The 16,326-nt window shown below is 55.4% G+C and overlaps 4 protein-coding genes across 4 annotated transcripts; 2 read left to right on the forward strand and 2 right to left on the reverse strand.

Annotated features, from left to right (window-relative positions):
- Positions 1-1,314: 1,314 nt before the first annotated feature.
- MYCGRDRAFT_92288 (uncharacterized protein) lies at positions 1,315-2,646 on the reverse strand (the record flags this gene model as incomplete). The annotated part of the gene is made up of 2 exons (XM_003853527.1): positions 1,315-1,446; positions 1,501-2,646. The coding sequence occupies 2 exons, from the start codon at positions 2,644-2,646 to the stop codon at positions 1,315-1,317; spliced, it is 1,278 nt and encodes a 425-aa protein (XP_003853575.1).
- A 2,578-nt stretch (positions 2,647-5,224) lies between these two features.
- On the forward strand, positions 5,225-6,500 carry MYCGRDRAFT_92289 (uncharacterized protein; the record flags this gene model as incomplete). The annotated part of the gene is made up of 5 exons (XM_003852784.1): positions 5,225-5,231; positions 5,319-5,429; positions 5,506-5,597; positions 5,765-6,127; positions 6,417-6,500. 5 exons carry the CDS (start codon positions 5,225-5,227, stop codon positions 6,498-6,500), a joined length of 657 nt encoding a protein of 218 aa, XP_003852832.1.
- Positions 6,501-8,644: 2,144 nt separating this feature from the next.
- Positions 8,645-9,873, forward strand: CHS5.1 (chitin biosynthesis protein; the record flags this gene model as incomplete). The annotated part of the gene is made up of 2 exons (XM_003852785.1): positions 8,645-8,716; positions 8,779-9,873. 2 exons carry the CDS (start codon positions 8,645-8,647, stop codon positions 9,871-9,873), a joined length of 1,167 nt encoding a protein of 388 aa, XP_003852833.1.
- A 1,255-nt stretch (positions 9,874-11,128) lies between these two features.
- MYCGRDRAFT_92291 (uncharacterized protein) lies at positions 11,129-13,930 on the reverse strand (the record flags this gene model as incomplete). Its single annotated transcript, XM_003853526.1, has 3 exons — positions 11,129-11,142; positions 11,210-13,594; positions 13,714-13,930. The coding sequence occupies 3 exons, from the start codon at positions 13,928-13,930 to the stop codon at positions 11,129-11,131; spliced, it is 2,616 nt and encodes an 871-aa protein (XP_003853574.1).
- Between the last annotated feature and the right edge of the window lie 2,396 nt (positions 13,931-16,326).

A 16,326-nucleotide genomic window follows, 5' to 3' on the forward strand; every position in this document is an offset into this window, starting at 1 on the left:
CACTTTTGAAACTCGAGATGCTTGTTGGATGCGGCGAACGCCCAGATCCGGACCCAGCTGTTCGGGTCGTGGATGGAGGTCCTGCTCTGCCCTGCTGCTGCGCACTGCAGCCAACCCAGAGGACAACCCTGGGTGCTGGGAGAGTTTGGCGTGACCCTTGTCGGAGGTTTATATGCACGTCGCGACTTCGATTGGGATGGATTTTTGGAGATGTGCATCGTTCTTTTTTCGCAGGGTGGGATGTGGCCGGACGTGTATTCGGTGTGGTGGTTCCATCTTTGAAAGCTCATTCCGAAGCCATAAGGGAGTATGAAGCGAAGAGTGTTTCTCCGATTGTTGTATCGATGGAGTGCAGTAGAAGAGAGGTCGGAGCACAGCCAGCAGATACGAGAGAAAAGTAAGACATCGCAGACTCCAACCGGCGGATCAACGATGGAAATCTCCGTTGCTCGAGATGAGGGGAGTTGCACACCTCACTAAGAAACTCCCGCTACCGACCATCCGTTGCATTATCTCATCATCAATAGCCGCAGCAGACAAGCTGACGATGGAGAGCGGAGCAGAAACTCTAAAACGAGGTTCAACGGGGAACCGATAGAAACACAAAGCAACCGTTCATCAAGCCAAACGCTCTCGTGTCGTGGAAGGAATTTCTCCGAACCCAACCGCATCCTCACACCACCGGAGTCGCTCGGTCGGTTCCCCTTGGGTCCCCGCGGGGGATCTGCTACAGATTCCTGTTGGGCCAGACCTTGTGTTCCAGACTTTCCATGCACATCCCATCGAAAGAGAGTTCATTTTCGGGGGATCATTCGATATGCATGAGCTGATGAGATTGCGATCGATTGATGATGGAAGTCTGGGACTGGAGCTCGGAGACCCGTGGTCTGATCATTGATGTGGTCAAGGTGAATATGCTCGTTTCGTTTTGGATTGCTATGCTGTGCACGCGCAGAATGTGCCGTGGTCCCATCCTTTTCTCTTGGGCGCTGGTTACCCAGTACAGACCGACATGAGGTGCTGTTCCCTTCCTCTCATAGCTTTCGGTACTCTTCCCGTCGCAATGTGCAGGTCACCATGCTTCAAACCAGATCGCTCGGTATCGTGCGCTCAGTAAACAGTATCATCAAACAACACGCCCGCTATTTCCCGCTCCTGGCTTTGAATGATTCTGTTGGTCATCATCTACATAGGCCATCCTGTCACGGATCGCTCTCCTCCAAAAGTAAAACAAGTGAATCGAAATTGTACATCGAAGTACAAAGGGTATCGTCATGGAAAACAAGTACAAGTCGTGAGCTGGAAGGTGATCGATCATGCGCTGGCGGAAATGATGGGACTGCTTCCCTGGCTTCCGCTCTTCGACGCGGGAGACATGGAGCCATCGAGCTCCTTGACTTCCATGGTCGCATGCGCTTTACCGCAGCCCTTGACGAGGACGTGTCGCTGTTGAGTTTGTTAGTTGTTGCTTACATGGTACTGTGAGTGTCCAAGACTTACCTTGAGCGCGTCTTTTCGTGAGAAGCTCTTGTCGCAGTGTCCGCAAGGGAACGGCTTGACTGCCAGGTGGATACGCTTGTGTCGTTTCAAGTCGTGGTTGCGATTGAAGCTCTGAGGGCACTGGTCGCATCGGAAAGGTCTGTCGTTTGGTGGGTTGGCTTGCTGTGGGTGGTGGGCGTACATCTGGGAGTAGTGGGCTGCTTGACCACTGTTGTAGGGTGCCATCATACTGTGAGGCACTCCACCTCCCACCATGGACATCTGTCCACCCGGGTTATTCACGTTGGTGAGAACAGGCATCGAGTAGCTGTACGGTCGATGTTGCGCATACTGTTGCTGCTGCTGGGACTGGTGGTGGTGTTGCTGTTGATGATGTTGTTGTTGTTGCTGAGACTGGTGCTGAGCAGGTGGCGCTTGGCCTTGTTGGCTGACTGGAGACATTCTCGGCATGGACTGAGTGCTAGAACTCTGTTGTACGGGAGAAGGTCCCGAGTACGAGTAGCTACTTTGCTGAGGCGCGGATGATTGCGACGAATATGAATAGGAAGGCGTCGGTGGAGGTCGTGAGAAGGACTCGTGACTGTTTGCTGGCGATGGCTGAGGTCCTGGAGCCATCATCTGCGGCTGGTGGTTTGGCATGGCGGGCAAATTAGGAGCCGACATTGACATGGTCGAGTTGGCGTAGTGTGGCATTTCGTAAGGTGGAGGAGGAAGTTCACTTGCGCTGGGAGAGTTGCTCCCGCGAACAATCGAGTTCAGAGAGGGCGAGTACAATCCGCGACCCTGCTGATACTGCGATGCGCTGCTTTGTTGAAACCCATACGACGGAGTAGAGCCGCCGTTCGATGGTGGTGGCCACATTCCACTGCCGTTCGGGCTGTATGCCGGACCGGTGCTGTGTGAAGTATTGCCGGGACTCAAGCCGTCGGCGGAACCGTTGCTTGGAGGAGTCAACAGGTTGCCAACACTCGTCAGAGTCGTTGCGGGTGCTTGCGATGTGTGGTGGGAGTAGCTTGGTTGATGGTACTTTTGCTGCAGTCCGGCAAGCGGAGGCGGTGGCAGTTCGAACGATGGCAGATGTGAAGCGTTGGGTCTCCGAGCAGTGAAGCTGGTCGGAGCGCCCATGGAATCAGGTCCAGGCACCATTGACGGAGGATACGCTACTGCTGCAGCCACAATTGCGGTTGGACGATTGGATGAGCCGGATGGCTGAGAAGAATCCGCCAGGTGTAGGACGAGCGGATTGTTCAGAGAAGATGGGTATGTTGCGTTGTCGGGGTTGTCGCGAGGCTCTTGGTGAAGAAGTAGTGGAAGCCACGAAATGGAATGAAGGATACGGGGCCTTTTGAGTCGACCAAAGCAGTCGATCAGAGTGAGATCAACGTTGATGGATGCTGAGGATGCAGGAACCGAGAGACTGGATGCGAGCAGGCTTTGTACTCAAGCCAGACACCGAGCAGTTGGGGCGGCGTCGCGGCTGGCTGCTCGAGCTGGAACGGGGAGCGTGTGGATTCGGTCGGTGGGTGGTGCAGCGGGCTGCAGGAGAATCTCGAAAGTGCCTGGAGAGCGTTAGCTTCATCGATCGCGTTTCCAAGTCCGAGTCGCAGGATATGAGGCTTACAGTGGGCCGGTCGTACAATCGGACGAGACGAAAGCCAACAGAGTGGAAAGGCGCGATCTGAGCGACCCGAAAGAGTGGACGTGCAGATGCTGGGTGACACGGACGGTGACACAAGGGTGCGCGTCGACTGGTCGTTTCTGTGATGGTGGACGACGGGGCGGATGTCCGAGGAATCCCAATACGCGACGAGATCCTGCACAACAATGACGGTCCTTGTTTCTTTGATGAGGTGGGTGGGGATGATGGTATTGGTATCGAGCGAGCGAGCGGCGTGGTGTAGGACAGATGGAATGTGACGAGGTTCGAGATGGCGAGGTCGAGGTCGAGGTCGAGGTCGAGGTCGACGGCGACAATCACACACACGCTCTCACGGTCGGTCGGCGAATGTCAACAACAACAACGAGGTGAAGTTGTTGATGATCAAAGGTGGAGTGAAGGGATGGCGCTTTGGGGTGTGGTAACGGGCGATCTCTTTGTTAAGCTCCGGTGCCTGGGCGTGCGGATGGCGGTCGAGGGCTGGACAGCAGTGGACACGCTCCAGGGCCTCATGGCCTGCGGGCGTTCACGTATACATACCTTATGTACGGGCGAGGCGCCGGGAGTCTAGTGCCATCTCTCGCGCGCATGTGCCAGGTGCCAGGTGGGAAGGGAACGGCAGGGCAGGGCAGCTGTGCAGGGCAGGGCAGCATGAGACGAGACTGGACTGGACTGGGCCCACCACTAGCGAGCGAGCGGGCGGGTGGGCGTTGGAAAGACAAAAAATCGCAAGGAATCTGGATCTGCTCGGAGCAGTGACCACTTGGGAGCAGACCGCAACCTTAACTCCCACTTTCACTCACTGGCGATTGTGGATGAGACGGACACCACTGCTGCAACCCGTTTCCCGCCTGGTCTTGCCCTAGGAGGTACTCTGGAGTCTGCCCTCTCCCTCCTCCCCTGCTTGCTCTGCGCTCTGCTCTGCCCTATCCCGATGTGCGCCATGCATCGGAGTGCCGACGACACTAATGTCATTGGTCACGCCGTCCCAGAATACTGCGGGCGCAACCACATCCCAATCGGTATATCATCGCTCGAGAGAATAATCATAGTCGGTACATCATTCTCGTCACACTCCCTTACTCCCCTCCGGAGGCCGGCGATTCGCTCTGCCCCATCTCCTGACGCGCGCGCCATGATTTGGAACTGCTGCGTTGTCCGATTCAGGAAATGAAGACTCGCAGACGACAAAGCACCCGGCTCATCCAGCGTGCAAGCGAAGTCTCATCGTGAGGATTGGGATCAGGGATTATTATTGTAAGGTAGCTCTCTTTGTTCGCAGACGCACACACCGCAACACGCTCCTGCGCGGCCGGACCTCTTCCTGCCTTGACCCTCTTCATCTACGCTCATGTTCATCATTGCGCAAACGGAATCGGAATGATCCCTGCTGTTCGACCCTTTGGCGACCGAGCCTGTCGAAATAGTGTTTCGCTTTGAGCATGGCCCCTGTCATCAATACGTGCCGAGCTTCTGGCTCCAGCTCTATTCTTGCCAAAGAGCAATTCACCGAACTCTCTGTCTTTGTGTGAGACTTGCAGATCAAGGATTCCCGGTCTGGCCGAGTGCTTGTGTATAAGAATCCACCTGAACGAAGGCCTTCCGACCTGCCCGAAAAGGATGCAGCACGATTGTTCGCGGGGGATAATATACAAATTTTCATCGGCTCATCTCTTCCCCTCATACGCTGTCAGTCATGGCACATTTTCACTCGGCGCCGGACACGACACGTTGCCAGCAGCGTCCCGCGAGTCACGGCGGCTATACAGCTTCACGGGAATCGCAGCTTTGCCCTACCTTTTGACTCTATGCGCCGCGACCTCTCATGATGAAGAATATGGATCAACTCTTCGTGCGACACGACATGCCTCGTCTGCACCTCGCGTACACAAGAAGGCAACACGGTCCCCAACCGGTACGCGAATCAGGGACTGCATCTCATTGCTCTTGGGCCACGGACAGGGATAAAAGGTACAAAACAGTCGAGATTACAGCCTCGGATCGTCGCCCAGATCGGCATTGCTTGAAATTGAATCGGTGGACGTGCGTGTGGCTGCTAGGGCCCAGATGCCACGTGCGAAGATGCATGCTCGACTCGATGGGGATTCGTGTGACTCGATCATTTCGTTAAGGAGACTTTTCTTGCTCTTTGCCTTCTCAGCTCCTGTGCATCGTCCGATCGAGCCAACTTCTGATCAGCCCACCTCGCCTCACGCTGTCGTCAATGCTCTCCCTCTCCGCGTCTCTGCGGCGCGGCGGAAAATGTGCGAGCGTACGCAAACGCTTGCACGGGGACGAATATAACTCTACGAAGTGCTTGTTCGGGAAGCCGAACCATGTTTCCACAGGTGACACGCCCGTGCCGCATGTTGTGCTGAGAGGCGTTGCGCGTGAGGGAGGATCCCGTGCGCCTTTCCCACCACCAATCGCGGCTGTGGCTGTCCGTCCTCTTTGTCGGGTTGGAAATGGGCGGAAACGGGCTTGACAGGACCCCAATTGTGTTTCACGGCGACTGTCATCAACAATCTTCGCCCTGCATTGCATTTGCTGTTCTCGTTGCCGCCCGCTTGAAGATGAGACGGGTTTGGTTCGCTTCTTCTGTCACAGCACATCCGGACCTCCATGATCCCGTCGATGATGATGATGCAAGTCACTGCTATACCCCACACACCTCAATTTCCTGGACCTTTCCGGCCTGACGCTTCCAGACTAGCGGAAATCCTGCGAATATTGGAAATCCGGACCGCATGGCCATGCATCGCACCAATGGGAAGACATCCCAAGCGAGGAGACAGCAAGGCTGTCGGCGCTACTGGATCTGGCCGCACCGATCTTGGTCAGTGGCCTGAGCAGGATAGTGTTTCGGCGCCAATCCCGCTCGGGCGTCGTTTGGCTGCGGGTTGCGAGTCTATCTCAACTGCAATCGAAGCCTCGGTCGGTGGGCGCCGCAGGTGGGCTTTTGCATTCTCGGTACGTACTTCAAGGAGCCAGCAGGGTATCTAACGAACAGCGATCTGTCATCGTAATGGACAGGCGAGCCAGCTCGTCCGATGGAAATGCTTCCCATGACCTTCATTCTGGGAGTGGCTGGTGTGATCTTTATCTCTGGTTGCACAAAGACAACGTTCCTCAACCGCTACTTTCCAAGCTCTCTCTCGGTGGCTTTGGTGGCTGTCTTAGCCACGATGTGGTAGAGCATAAGCACAAATGCCGTGCCGATGTCCAAAGATCAGTAAATTCACTACGCAAAATCTCAAAGAGTCCAGACCCGGAGTTCGCGACCGAGCATTATTGCGTACGCGGTCACGTCATGGACAATGCTGACGATCAGTCTCACTTTTAAACGCAACAATAATTCCATACAAGCAAGACGGAGCTGAAAGCTCGCCAAGCAGCGGTACCGCAGACGCTCGGGTCCGAAGTCAGCAGGTCTGTCCCTGCTAGCTGGCCTCGCCAAAGCACGGTCAGGCCGAATCAGCTCGTCCCAGGTGTCGACATGGATGACAGCCTGCAGCTCGATGTTCTTGCACCATGCGGGCGGTCTTCAGCTGAGCGTAGAAGCCCGGCTCTTGGATATTCATGGCGGTTTGGCGTAGACTACTATGCGAGAGTCATGCTGGGCGTCGGCGTCTGTGGGCCTGTTCATCGGAAGGCGCAGCGCTAGAAATACATTTTTATCTGATCTTCTTCGATGCTACGGATGATGTGGTCTACTTTTGGGCACCTCGCGTGGCAGCCACGATTCGATGCGGACGCTCCTTCGCGATGCTGCAGGATTCCAACTTCGTGCTCGGAGCTGCACCTACCGCCGAGTACAGTTCCGAGTCTTACAATATCTGTGATATCGAGAAGCAATGGTGGATCTGTCGGTAGTCCGTCTCCGAATGCGGTATGTGTGATTACAGGCCACCCAGCTAGCTTCACATGGGGCAGACGAGCCACGACGGATTCGATGGCGCTTTTACCCTCCGCGAGACTCCACCAGCCTGCACCGTTGGCATCAACCGTCAACAAGCCTCTCGTATGGCTATCACACATGTCCACGTGGAAATGGGAAAGAACAGCCAGCGAGGCGTCTTCTCGAATCAGTAGCGTCGGCACCGACGTTAGTCTGAGAGCAGAGTCTAGACCCCGGCCGAACTTTCACCCTTCCATCACGACTTGCTCATCATAGCATTCACACTAACATGATTTCACTTGCTAGATCTGGCGCGTTTGCATCGCCGCCGGTATGATGCCCACCGCGATCGCGATGCAGCGCCTAGCCAGGAGCTACGACACGCGGAGCGAGTGAGGGCAGAGCTCCAAATCCTCCCGGAGACCGCGATATACCGCCCTTCGCCAGATCCGAAGCCACCCCCGCCATTGATCCACGCCATGGCCTCAGCCAGAACGCCCAATCTACGAAACGTGCCGAAGCCCTACCAGTGAAAACTGTCATTCTGATGTCTTGGCCGTCGGCGACCCCGAGAATGTTGGCTTGGTGATCAGATACCTGGCGCCGCAGTAGTGTACGCACATGTCGGCTCGAGTAGCTTGATGACTGCAAGGATTGCGCAAACCGTTCTCCGCCTCAGGCGAGCATGTCGTATGCATATTGGGATGGTCACGAAGCATACGAGATTCGGCAATCCTGACATCGATGCCGTCCTTTGGAGAGATCAATTTTACGCGAATGCATCTGCCGGGTACCAAATGGATCTTTGGGAAGCATGATACTGTCTGACATGGACTGCATCGCCATGCTATCGGGAGGAACACCGTCGATTGCATGACTTCGAATCCACAGCTGCACGAGCAATGCAGCACGTGTACAAGGACAAATCTGAGATCTTGGGAGGTCGGACGAGTATTCATGTCGTTGGGCTGGCATTTTCGTCCATTGTCCGAGACACGTCAACGACAAGCATCGTTTGAGCCAGGACGTAAAAGGTTCTTTCCAATCATCTCGTTGAGACTGGATAGCACGGTCGAGGGGATTCGCTTCCAGAGCAGAATGCAGACAGGCGTTGTTCGCTTGACAGATGATGGCTCACGAGCTGTCAGCATCAGTCCTCCAAAGTCTTGTTTCTTGCGGAGACCGAGGAGGAGTCTCTACTGGGACAGAGAGCACTGCTCCGGTGTCGTCCCCAATGCATGCTCCGTTAGTGTTAGGAACGGGCACGATGCTCTGTCGTGCGGTATGACTGGGAGGTCTGATGCCGTGTTCAACAATGGAGCACTCGCTGCATCGCTGAGTTGATAGCCAGCCTCTGCTGAGGATCTGCATGCTCCGTACACGTCCTCCCACTATCGTAAAACAGAAGGACAAGGTGAGGTTGTGATAGTCGTCATCTGTCCAGAGAACAGAATGTCGATCACTGCCATACTAGAATTTGGCTGTTGATCACCGGGGACAGCTCCTTGCGCCTTTCCGAAATGAACTTCGCGACAGCTGTTTAACAAAGCCGTGCATCTCCCTCGACATACCTTTGACATCTCGCGATCATGCTCGTCTCCCTCACTGTCGGCAAAGTCGACGCCGGTGTCGCTGTGCTTCTCACAGAGGACAAGCGTCTGGTAGGATCACAATCAAGCCCATCAGAAGCCATTCGCCGAGCTAAGACGATATCTCCCTACAGATCGAATTCCCATCCATCCTCCTCCCGCCAGACATCCACTCCGGCAGTATAGTCGACATCAACGTATCGAGGAATCAGCATGCCGAATTGATCGCCGATCAGAAGTTCTCGGCGCTCCAAAACGAGATCTTTCAGACCTTCGGCCAGGCATCTCCCTCTGCGCCCGTTCTCCGATGCCGCAACACGACACAGACGAGCATTGTGCTGGAATGGGACCCGATCGAGCTGGCGACTGCAGATCTGCGTAGTCTGAGCCTCTACCGCAATGGCACAAAAGCCGGTGTCATTCCTCGCGACAAGCTCAGCACGAAGATCAGTGGTCTGGCTTTGGATACTGAATACACCTTTCACTTGGTCCTGCGCACGAGCGCGGGCCAGTACACGTCCGAGAAGCTCACGGTCAGAACGCACAAGATGACGGACTTGAGCGGTATCACAATCACGCCCGGTGTAATGCCAGGCCAGCTCCGCGACAGCCTAGCCGAGACGGTGAACCGCATGGGCGCAAAGATGATCGATACAGTCCGCATTGATACCACGCACTTTGTGTGCACGGAGCCTCGCGGACAGGCGTGGGAGAAGGCGGTGGAGATGAACGTACCTGTTGTGGTACCAGATTGGGTCAAAGGCTGCGAAAGAGAGGGCAAAATTGTCGGAGTACGAGGATACTATTTGGATGCAGATCCCAAGCATCGCCAGATGGGACCCAGCTCGCAGGAGCATCGTGGTAGTGTGTCCAGCGTGGCTCCTCAGCAGAGTGGTCCCAGGATCGAGCATACTCCGCCTACACCCGAGCGAACTACTACCCAGAGATTCGCAGCTCGTCAGGATTCTTCAGAAGCACCCACACCACCTCCGAAGCCCGTGCAGGAACGAATATCAGAGGAAGAAACGCCACAAGCCGCTCATGCTCCTGTGGCGACTCAAGAGGAAAAGACAGTCTCACCACTTGAGTCCGACGAGGAAGAGTCTGATGATGAAGGGCAGGACCCGGAGAAGGCGGCAGCGGCGCAAAAGGATGCTGCAGTGTCTCCGGTCAGCCCTTCGGATGGTCCTGCAGATGAGGAAGGAAAGTTCGACGAGGTCGCTCTGTGATCCGGAAATCGATTCTGTGCTTTTACTCTCTCAACGACGAACGAATGCGGTCGCAACTCAGAGCACAGATACATATCGAATGTGACCCTCGAACGTGCCGGGACAGCGTCATGTGCGGCTCTCCTGCTCACGCCACTTGTCAAGCACATGTTTCTGCGTTTCTATATTCGAGTTTTCTGCTGCGTTACCTTCGGCAGACGATAGCCTGATTCTACGACCATTGAGTCCGGACGATAGCTATGGATTAGAGTGCGCGTGGTTCTATCGGCTTGTCGTGCAGTCCTGGCGACTCTTGCCTGTCGAAGCGGGGTCTGCGTTCAACGATCGCAAGAAGAACAGATGTCACTTGAAGAATTTCACATTCACCTCGCGATTTTCGTTCGGCAAAAAGCAACCGACGATCGATCGCCATGCCCTCCCTAGAGCGACTCACGCCCACCACTAGGACATCGCAATTGACATTCCCCGATCGCATCTTGCATTCGTCGCCTCATAAGTGAGACAGAAGAAAGACCTGATACCTCTCCTGATGTCTCCCTGCCGGGTCTACTACTTGCAAGCCAGGGTCCTCTTTCCCTTTCCGGGCAAAGGCTTCCCACGAGAGGCTAAGGTAAGCAACCTTTCTCCCGTCGGGCACATGGAAGGTCGATGGGGAAGATAAAGGAACAAGGCAAGCCACGATCGGGGCCGGCGAGAGACAATGACACATGTATGCCCTGCTGTCCCGATGCAAGTGGAAAAAGAGGTAATGTACTTTTCACACGCCCCTCGAAAGCGATTAAACACGCACGTGAAACTCTTGCTATTATAAAAGTCTGCACGGTCAGCACTTTTTCTTTCTCTCTCTCTGTTTCGTTTCCCTTCCCTTTCTATCATTTGTCGCGTTTGTAACCATTGGAAAACATCAGGGGAAAGCGAGTGCTTGCGTGCATCTTCGCACGCCACAGCCCCCATCTCATTCGCATATCCCCTTCCTTTCCTTTCTTCGGCCGAATTCACTTCCAGGCGCCTCCAAAGCGCGGAAAACCATGTACACCTCTCGCTAAAGCGCTCCAAAAATCAAAAGACTTTCTCTATGGGGGTTTTGACGAATGGACAATTGTCGAAACGACGGGCAGGACCAGTTGGCCGGACTTTGAAAGCATTTGTACGAACCAGATCCAGGATGAAAGCCGGCTCGATCAAATGCGAAAAAAAAGCGAGCGCAGGACTCTCCGAACGTGGTACACACAAAATGACACCAGAAGCTGTCGTCTCAGCTGAGCAACACTGCGAGTAAATTAGTGTCTGGACGGACGGCCTTCCACAAACAGGACAAATGCGCAGAAAGACTCACCCTCCCAGCCCCAGTCCCACATAACTCCGACCCAATGTAAATGTCCTCGCACAGTATACGCCACGATATCCGGATCATTCATGTCGACCAGCTTGGACGGCCGTCCCGAACCTGGTCTCCGGTTGTCCGGCCCGCCCGACTTCGAACCTTCAGTATCATTCTCCACATAACTGAACACCATGCCCGTGCGTCCCGGACTGGCGTTGTGACGATCCGGCGGTGGTCGGCGAGCCACTTGTCCGCCTCTTCGTCTTGCGGCTCGCAAATCGGCCGTGGCTACGAGACGACGCTGCTCGCGCGGTCTGCTCTCATATCGATCTCGGCGACGCCAAACTTCCTCCGTCACCGCGAGACATTTCTCGATGACGCCGATTCGTTTGCGAACCCCCATTGCCTCCCATCTACCTCTGACCCACTCACGATCTTCCGGATCCGAGGCTTCGCATCCTGCGACCATCATGGGATACGTTTGAGCGTTGATAGTTCGGCTGGAAAGAGGGACTGTGGCGAGGTACTGGAGAGCTCGCTGAGCGAACTCGGCAGTGGTCATGGATGGAAGTTCGCGGACGGCTTGGTGGAGATGCAGGAGAGTGGCCCATCGGTAGGCTTCGGCGGTCTGCAGGGCGTGCTGTACGTCGGTGCTTGGGTCTTCCGGTCGTTCGATGTACTCGGGCGGGCTCCACGATTCCAACGACTCCACCAGATCTCGCGCTTGGCTGATGATTCCGGGAGAATTGAACTGTGATCGACACACTTTTCGGATCAGGTTTGCGACTTTGCCAATAATTGGAAATAACGTCCCTGCGCAGCCCATGAGAGGATCCAGACGTGCATCGATTGGCATGCCGAAGTCGATGCCAAAGCCAGGTTGCTCGTTGCCTAAGATCATCCCCGGAGAGTCGCCCGAAAAGATGAATGCGTTCTCAAAGTCATTCGACTCGGTGCTGTCGAACGATGTCAGGCGAGCGACGACATCCATGTAGACCCATGCGTTACACAGGAACTTCAGTCGTGCCAGCTCCACGCCAGAAAGAGGGTCGACGGTGTGGTCTCTCAGCGCACGCTTGACCATGGCTTGTGCGCCTTTGATGTGCGAGTTGCCAGTGGCGGTGTGCTGATCCCAGGATTCGCAGAAACCCAATGCCAATGCTGTACCTATCGCTGCTTGATGCGTCATGCTGTCTTCCCGGATGCCGTTTTGGATATTTTGGATGCTGCGATGTTTGTGCTCGTGGCCGACGAGGCGAAGTGCAGGCTCGTCGGTGCAGGCGTGAAATGCAGTCATTGCCAGCACTGCATGATACAGTGCAGGAGATGACTGCGTCAAAGGCCATACCAAGTTCCGCCAAGGGTTTTCGGTCGGACCGTCTATGACTGAAAGAATGCCGCACGTATGTCTATCGTACCGGCGCATGAGAGACTCGGGACTGTCAATCGGAAAGTCAGGCTGCATGACCAACGCACTCATCGATCCGTTCCACATCCCTGAGCCATCGTCTTGTGAGTCGAGTAGCGGCGAGGGATATCGTGAAGGCCAGATGAATGTGTCCATGCTGGTGGGTTGAATCGGGCCGACAATATCGATGTCGCCATTGATCAAGTTATCATCGAGCAATGCTGGATCATTCGGATTTGATGCCCAGACCGGCAGGTTGACGTCGTCTGGCATCGAGAAAGGAACAAAGTTCTGGCCAGGATCGTCTTGAATCGGAGACATGAAAAACTCCGTCATTGTAGGCGAGTTCACTCGCGCGCTTGGTTCGAGAGATCGCGAACGGTAGGCAAACACGGATTGCGGATTGAAAGCGATGACACCACTTGCATCTTCCGCTCCCGTGAATTCGTGCTGGGTTGAAAGAGGACGACGTGACGGCGGTGCAGGTGTAGGCAGCTCATCGGCTGGCGAATTGCATGCGCTGTCCCGCGGATTGTCGTATATCTCTTGAGGTGTGGATGTTTGTGATCCTCGCTGCCTCGCACGATCCACATCTTCATTCTGTGCATGCGGTGATCGTCCAGCTCTTCTGCCATGGCTGTCATTGAGCACTTGCGGCGGGTGGTGTAACCGAGGAGGATGCTCGCCGGAAGGCGTCGGTGGCTTGGAGGATGCAGATGCAGGAGAGTCGGCCGATGCCTGTCTCGTAGGTGGACGTCCGCTCGATGTTGCTGTGGATGGCCGACTCAAGCCAGCCGGAGCCTGCGGTGGTGAGGCACGCGGCTGACCTGACTTCTGTCGGTCGAGGGCTGGTTTTGTGGGATCCGTGAACTCTCTCCACTGGAATACCTTCTTGTATCCACCACATTGTACACCCCTCCTTATGCAGTTCTGACAGTTTGGCTTCTCTTCTCCGCATTTTAGACGTTTCGATTTGCATGTAACGCAGCCTGTGAGGAAGTCTTCAGTCAGCGTATGGTTCGTGATGAGTAATGTGAGCGCCAGCGGCGGGAGAATCGCTCAGATGTGAGAACGTGTCGCGTAAGAACGAAGAGGTGAGAGGATGTACCATTGCGGCTTTTGGTCTGTTTCGGCTTGACATCCTTGCTGGGATCGTCGAGAGCGGGCGCCTTTCTGGGCGGGAGGGGCTCCTTTTTGGTCTCTCGACTCTGCTTGCGAACGTGCTTTTTGGGCGGCTCTGGCTCGCGGTCGGCCGAGTCGGAAGGCGCATTGTCTCCAAGGATGGCAGAAGGCGATGGGAATGGAAGTGGGCTTCCTTCAGCCATGAGGAGCGGCGTGCAGGGTGTGGGATCGTCGACGACGTGGGACAAGAAGAAGCGCCTCTCTCCCGTCGCCGACACCGGGTAAATTATCACGAGTGCTCGTGCGCGCCACTTGCGACCGCGACTCGGAGGCGGAGGGTATCAAATCATGGAGATGGCGGTGCGAATGTGGCCGAGAGGGTCGGAGTGCGGTGATGGTGGTGGTGGTGGGAGGTCGGTGTCGACGTGGGGGTGAACAGCGAAGCGCCGGAACAATTAATTGCAGACGATGGCAAGTCGTAGAGAGCAGAGTGAACCGGCCCTTACGGAGTTGAGTACTAGGCGGGCAGGCAAGCAGGTAGTCCCTCCAAGCGGTGCAGCAGGCGTACAGTAGTAGAAGGCTAAAATGCAGAGCATGACTTTGACCCCACCATCGGCCTTGTCTTGATCATGCAGGGCCTTTTCATTGAGCACTTCGCACACCAGCAACAATGGAACACGATCTACCAGGTGTCAAAGCCATGTCATGATTATTACATCCGTCCGTCGACTGCTCGTGGAGGCGTGGACTGGGCCTGTCAGTGTCACGGACAGGCGTGCCCGGTCCGGTCGTGCCGCCTTGTGCCATTGCTATTACTTGAGTATTCGCTACAAAGCGTGTAATCATGACCCGTTTGGCTGCACGGCGGACCCAGTCCCACGAATCACTCCTGCACACCCACCGCTCCAGGGCCGATTCGGCCAGCACATGGAAACTTGTCCGTTCCGTGTTCGGAACACTTGCCTTGTGCTCGCGCGGTATCGCTCGCTACTTGTCGCCAATCTCTGCCAGGGACTCATCACCGTTCATCCCTGCCAGAGCAGGGCAGATACCGACTGACCGTCTCCAAGCGAACGTGCACCAAGATTCACGCTCATACTTTCGGCAGGGTCGGGCGCTGCCGCTCGCTATAATATAACATGGGAACAGAGATCCGCGCCATTTTGTCTTCCATGTCTGCCCAGTCCACCAACCCGACCATTGCGACCGGACACTTGGGAGCAATGGTTGCTTGACGAACGGAAGAGTGTCCATCCTTTCGAAATGCGCCGAAGATGACCGTTCCGCACCGTCTACACTTGATGACGGACAGGTGACACACGCACACGGTCGGCTCACCGCCATTCCCACTAGCTAATCACTACACGACCAACACTAAACCCTCACGAACGACCAAACTCCGCCCACTGTTCGAAAATAGGGCAAGCGAGCAAGGCTAGGGAGCTCAGAGTGTCCACGACATCCACGAGGTTTCTGATCACATGCGCGAGCAGAGATTTGCGGAACTCTGAGCTCCGAACCGCCGTCCAGCTTGACCATTCGGATCTGGATTCTAGACCTTCCTACCCCTGAAGAGGCATTTCAAGAGCAGCATGTGGCATGTTGCACTACGGTGCGTCTGCCAGGATTCCCAGGAACGTGCTGTCACCACAACGGCCAATCATGAGAAGGCTGACGAGACCTCATGCTATCAAGGACCCTTGTTCACGATAGCAGGACCCAAGATTTGTGGGAGCAGATAATACCCGCCACTATCAGGAACAGATTCGTTCTGCGATCGCAAATCCTTGCGATGAGAGCCTTGATCTTTCCCATCGATATCATCGGGAGTGGTCTTGCGAAGCTTTCGCTCTTTGCGGCATTGCACTGCTGACACGTTCCGGGTTAAGGTCGGTATTGAGTAAGCTAGCTCTGGCGTAGAACACGCCATCCGCAGTCGAACATCCCACCTGGCCCAATCATGAGATCCTTTTGGGCTCCAGACAAGTACGACTACTGGCCAGCACCATGGCAACTGCAGTAGCCTCGAGAAATGCCGGTCTGTCGACTGGGGTCCTGTCATACTGAACACTCCAACCGTGGGGGCTCAGGAAGGAGATGTCAATCTGCCCAACTACCGTTCCTGTATCGGGGGCGGGAGCCTGCCCTGATCGATCGCCGTCCGTACCACCTCATCCAGGGTCGTAGCTCGAGGGAGTCGATCTCACCATTATTCCGTCGTCCTCGGACCACAGTCATGTAGTTCAAAGTGCCATTACGTGGTACCTTGGAGATTGACATAGTAAGACGCCTGCATGGCCACGAGCGTGTCTCAGGGACGATCGTGGGTGCAATCTCAGGAACGATTACACTTTCCGATGCGTGTCCAGCTCAATGCATCCGCCTTGCTACCAATGCAGCCATGCTGGTTAGACTACTGCAAGGAGCCGGCGGCTCGCCAGAGTCCTCCCCCACGACTTCAAGATGCCACGAACGGCGATCGGTAGTCGTGGAGTGGCATGTCCCTGTGCACGATCTCAACAGGGAAACGCATCGCATGCCGACGTACACCCAATCAATATGGACAGTCAGCCCCACGCATATTGCAACTTGCAAGACG

This window comes from Zymoseptoria tritici, chromosome 4 (genome assembly GCF_000219625.1).
Source record: "Zymoseptoria tritici IPO323 chromosome 4, whole genome shotgun sequence".
Classification (NCBI taxonomy): domain Eukaryota; kingdom Fungi; phylum Ascomycota; class Dothideomycetes; order Mycosphaerellales; family Mycosphaerellaceae; genus Zymoseptoria; species Zymoseptoria tritici.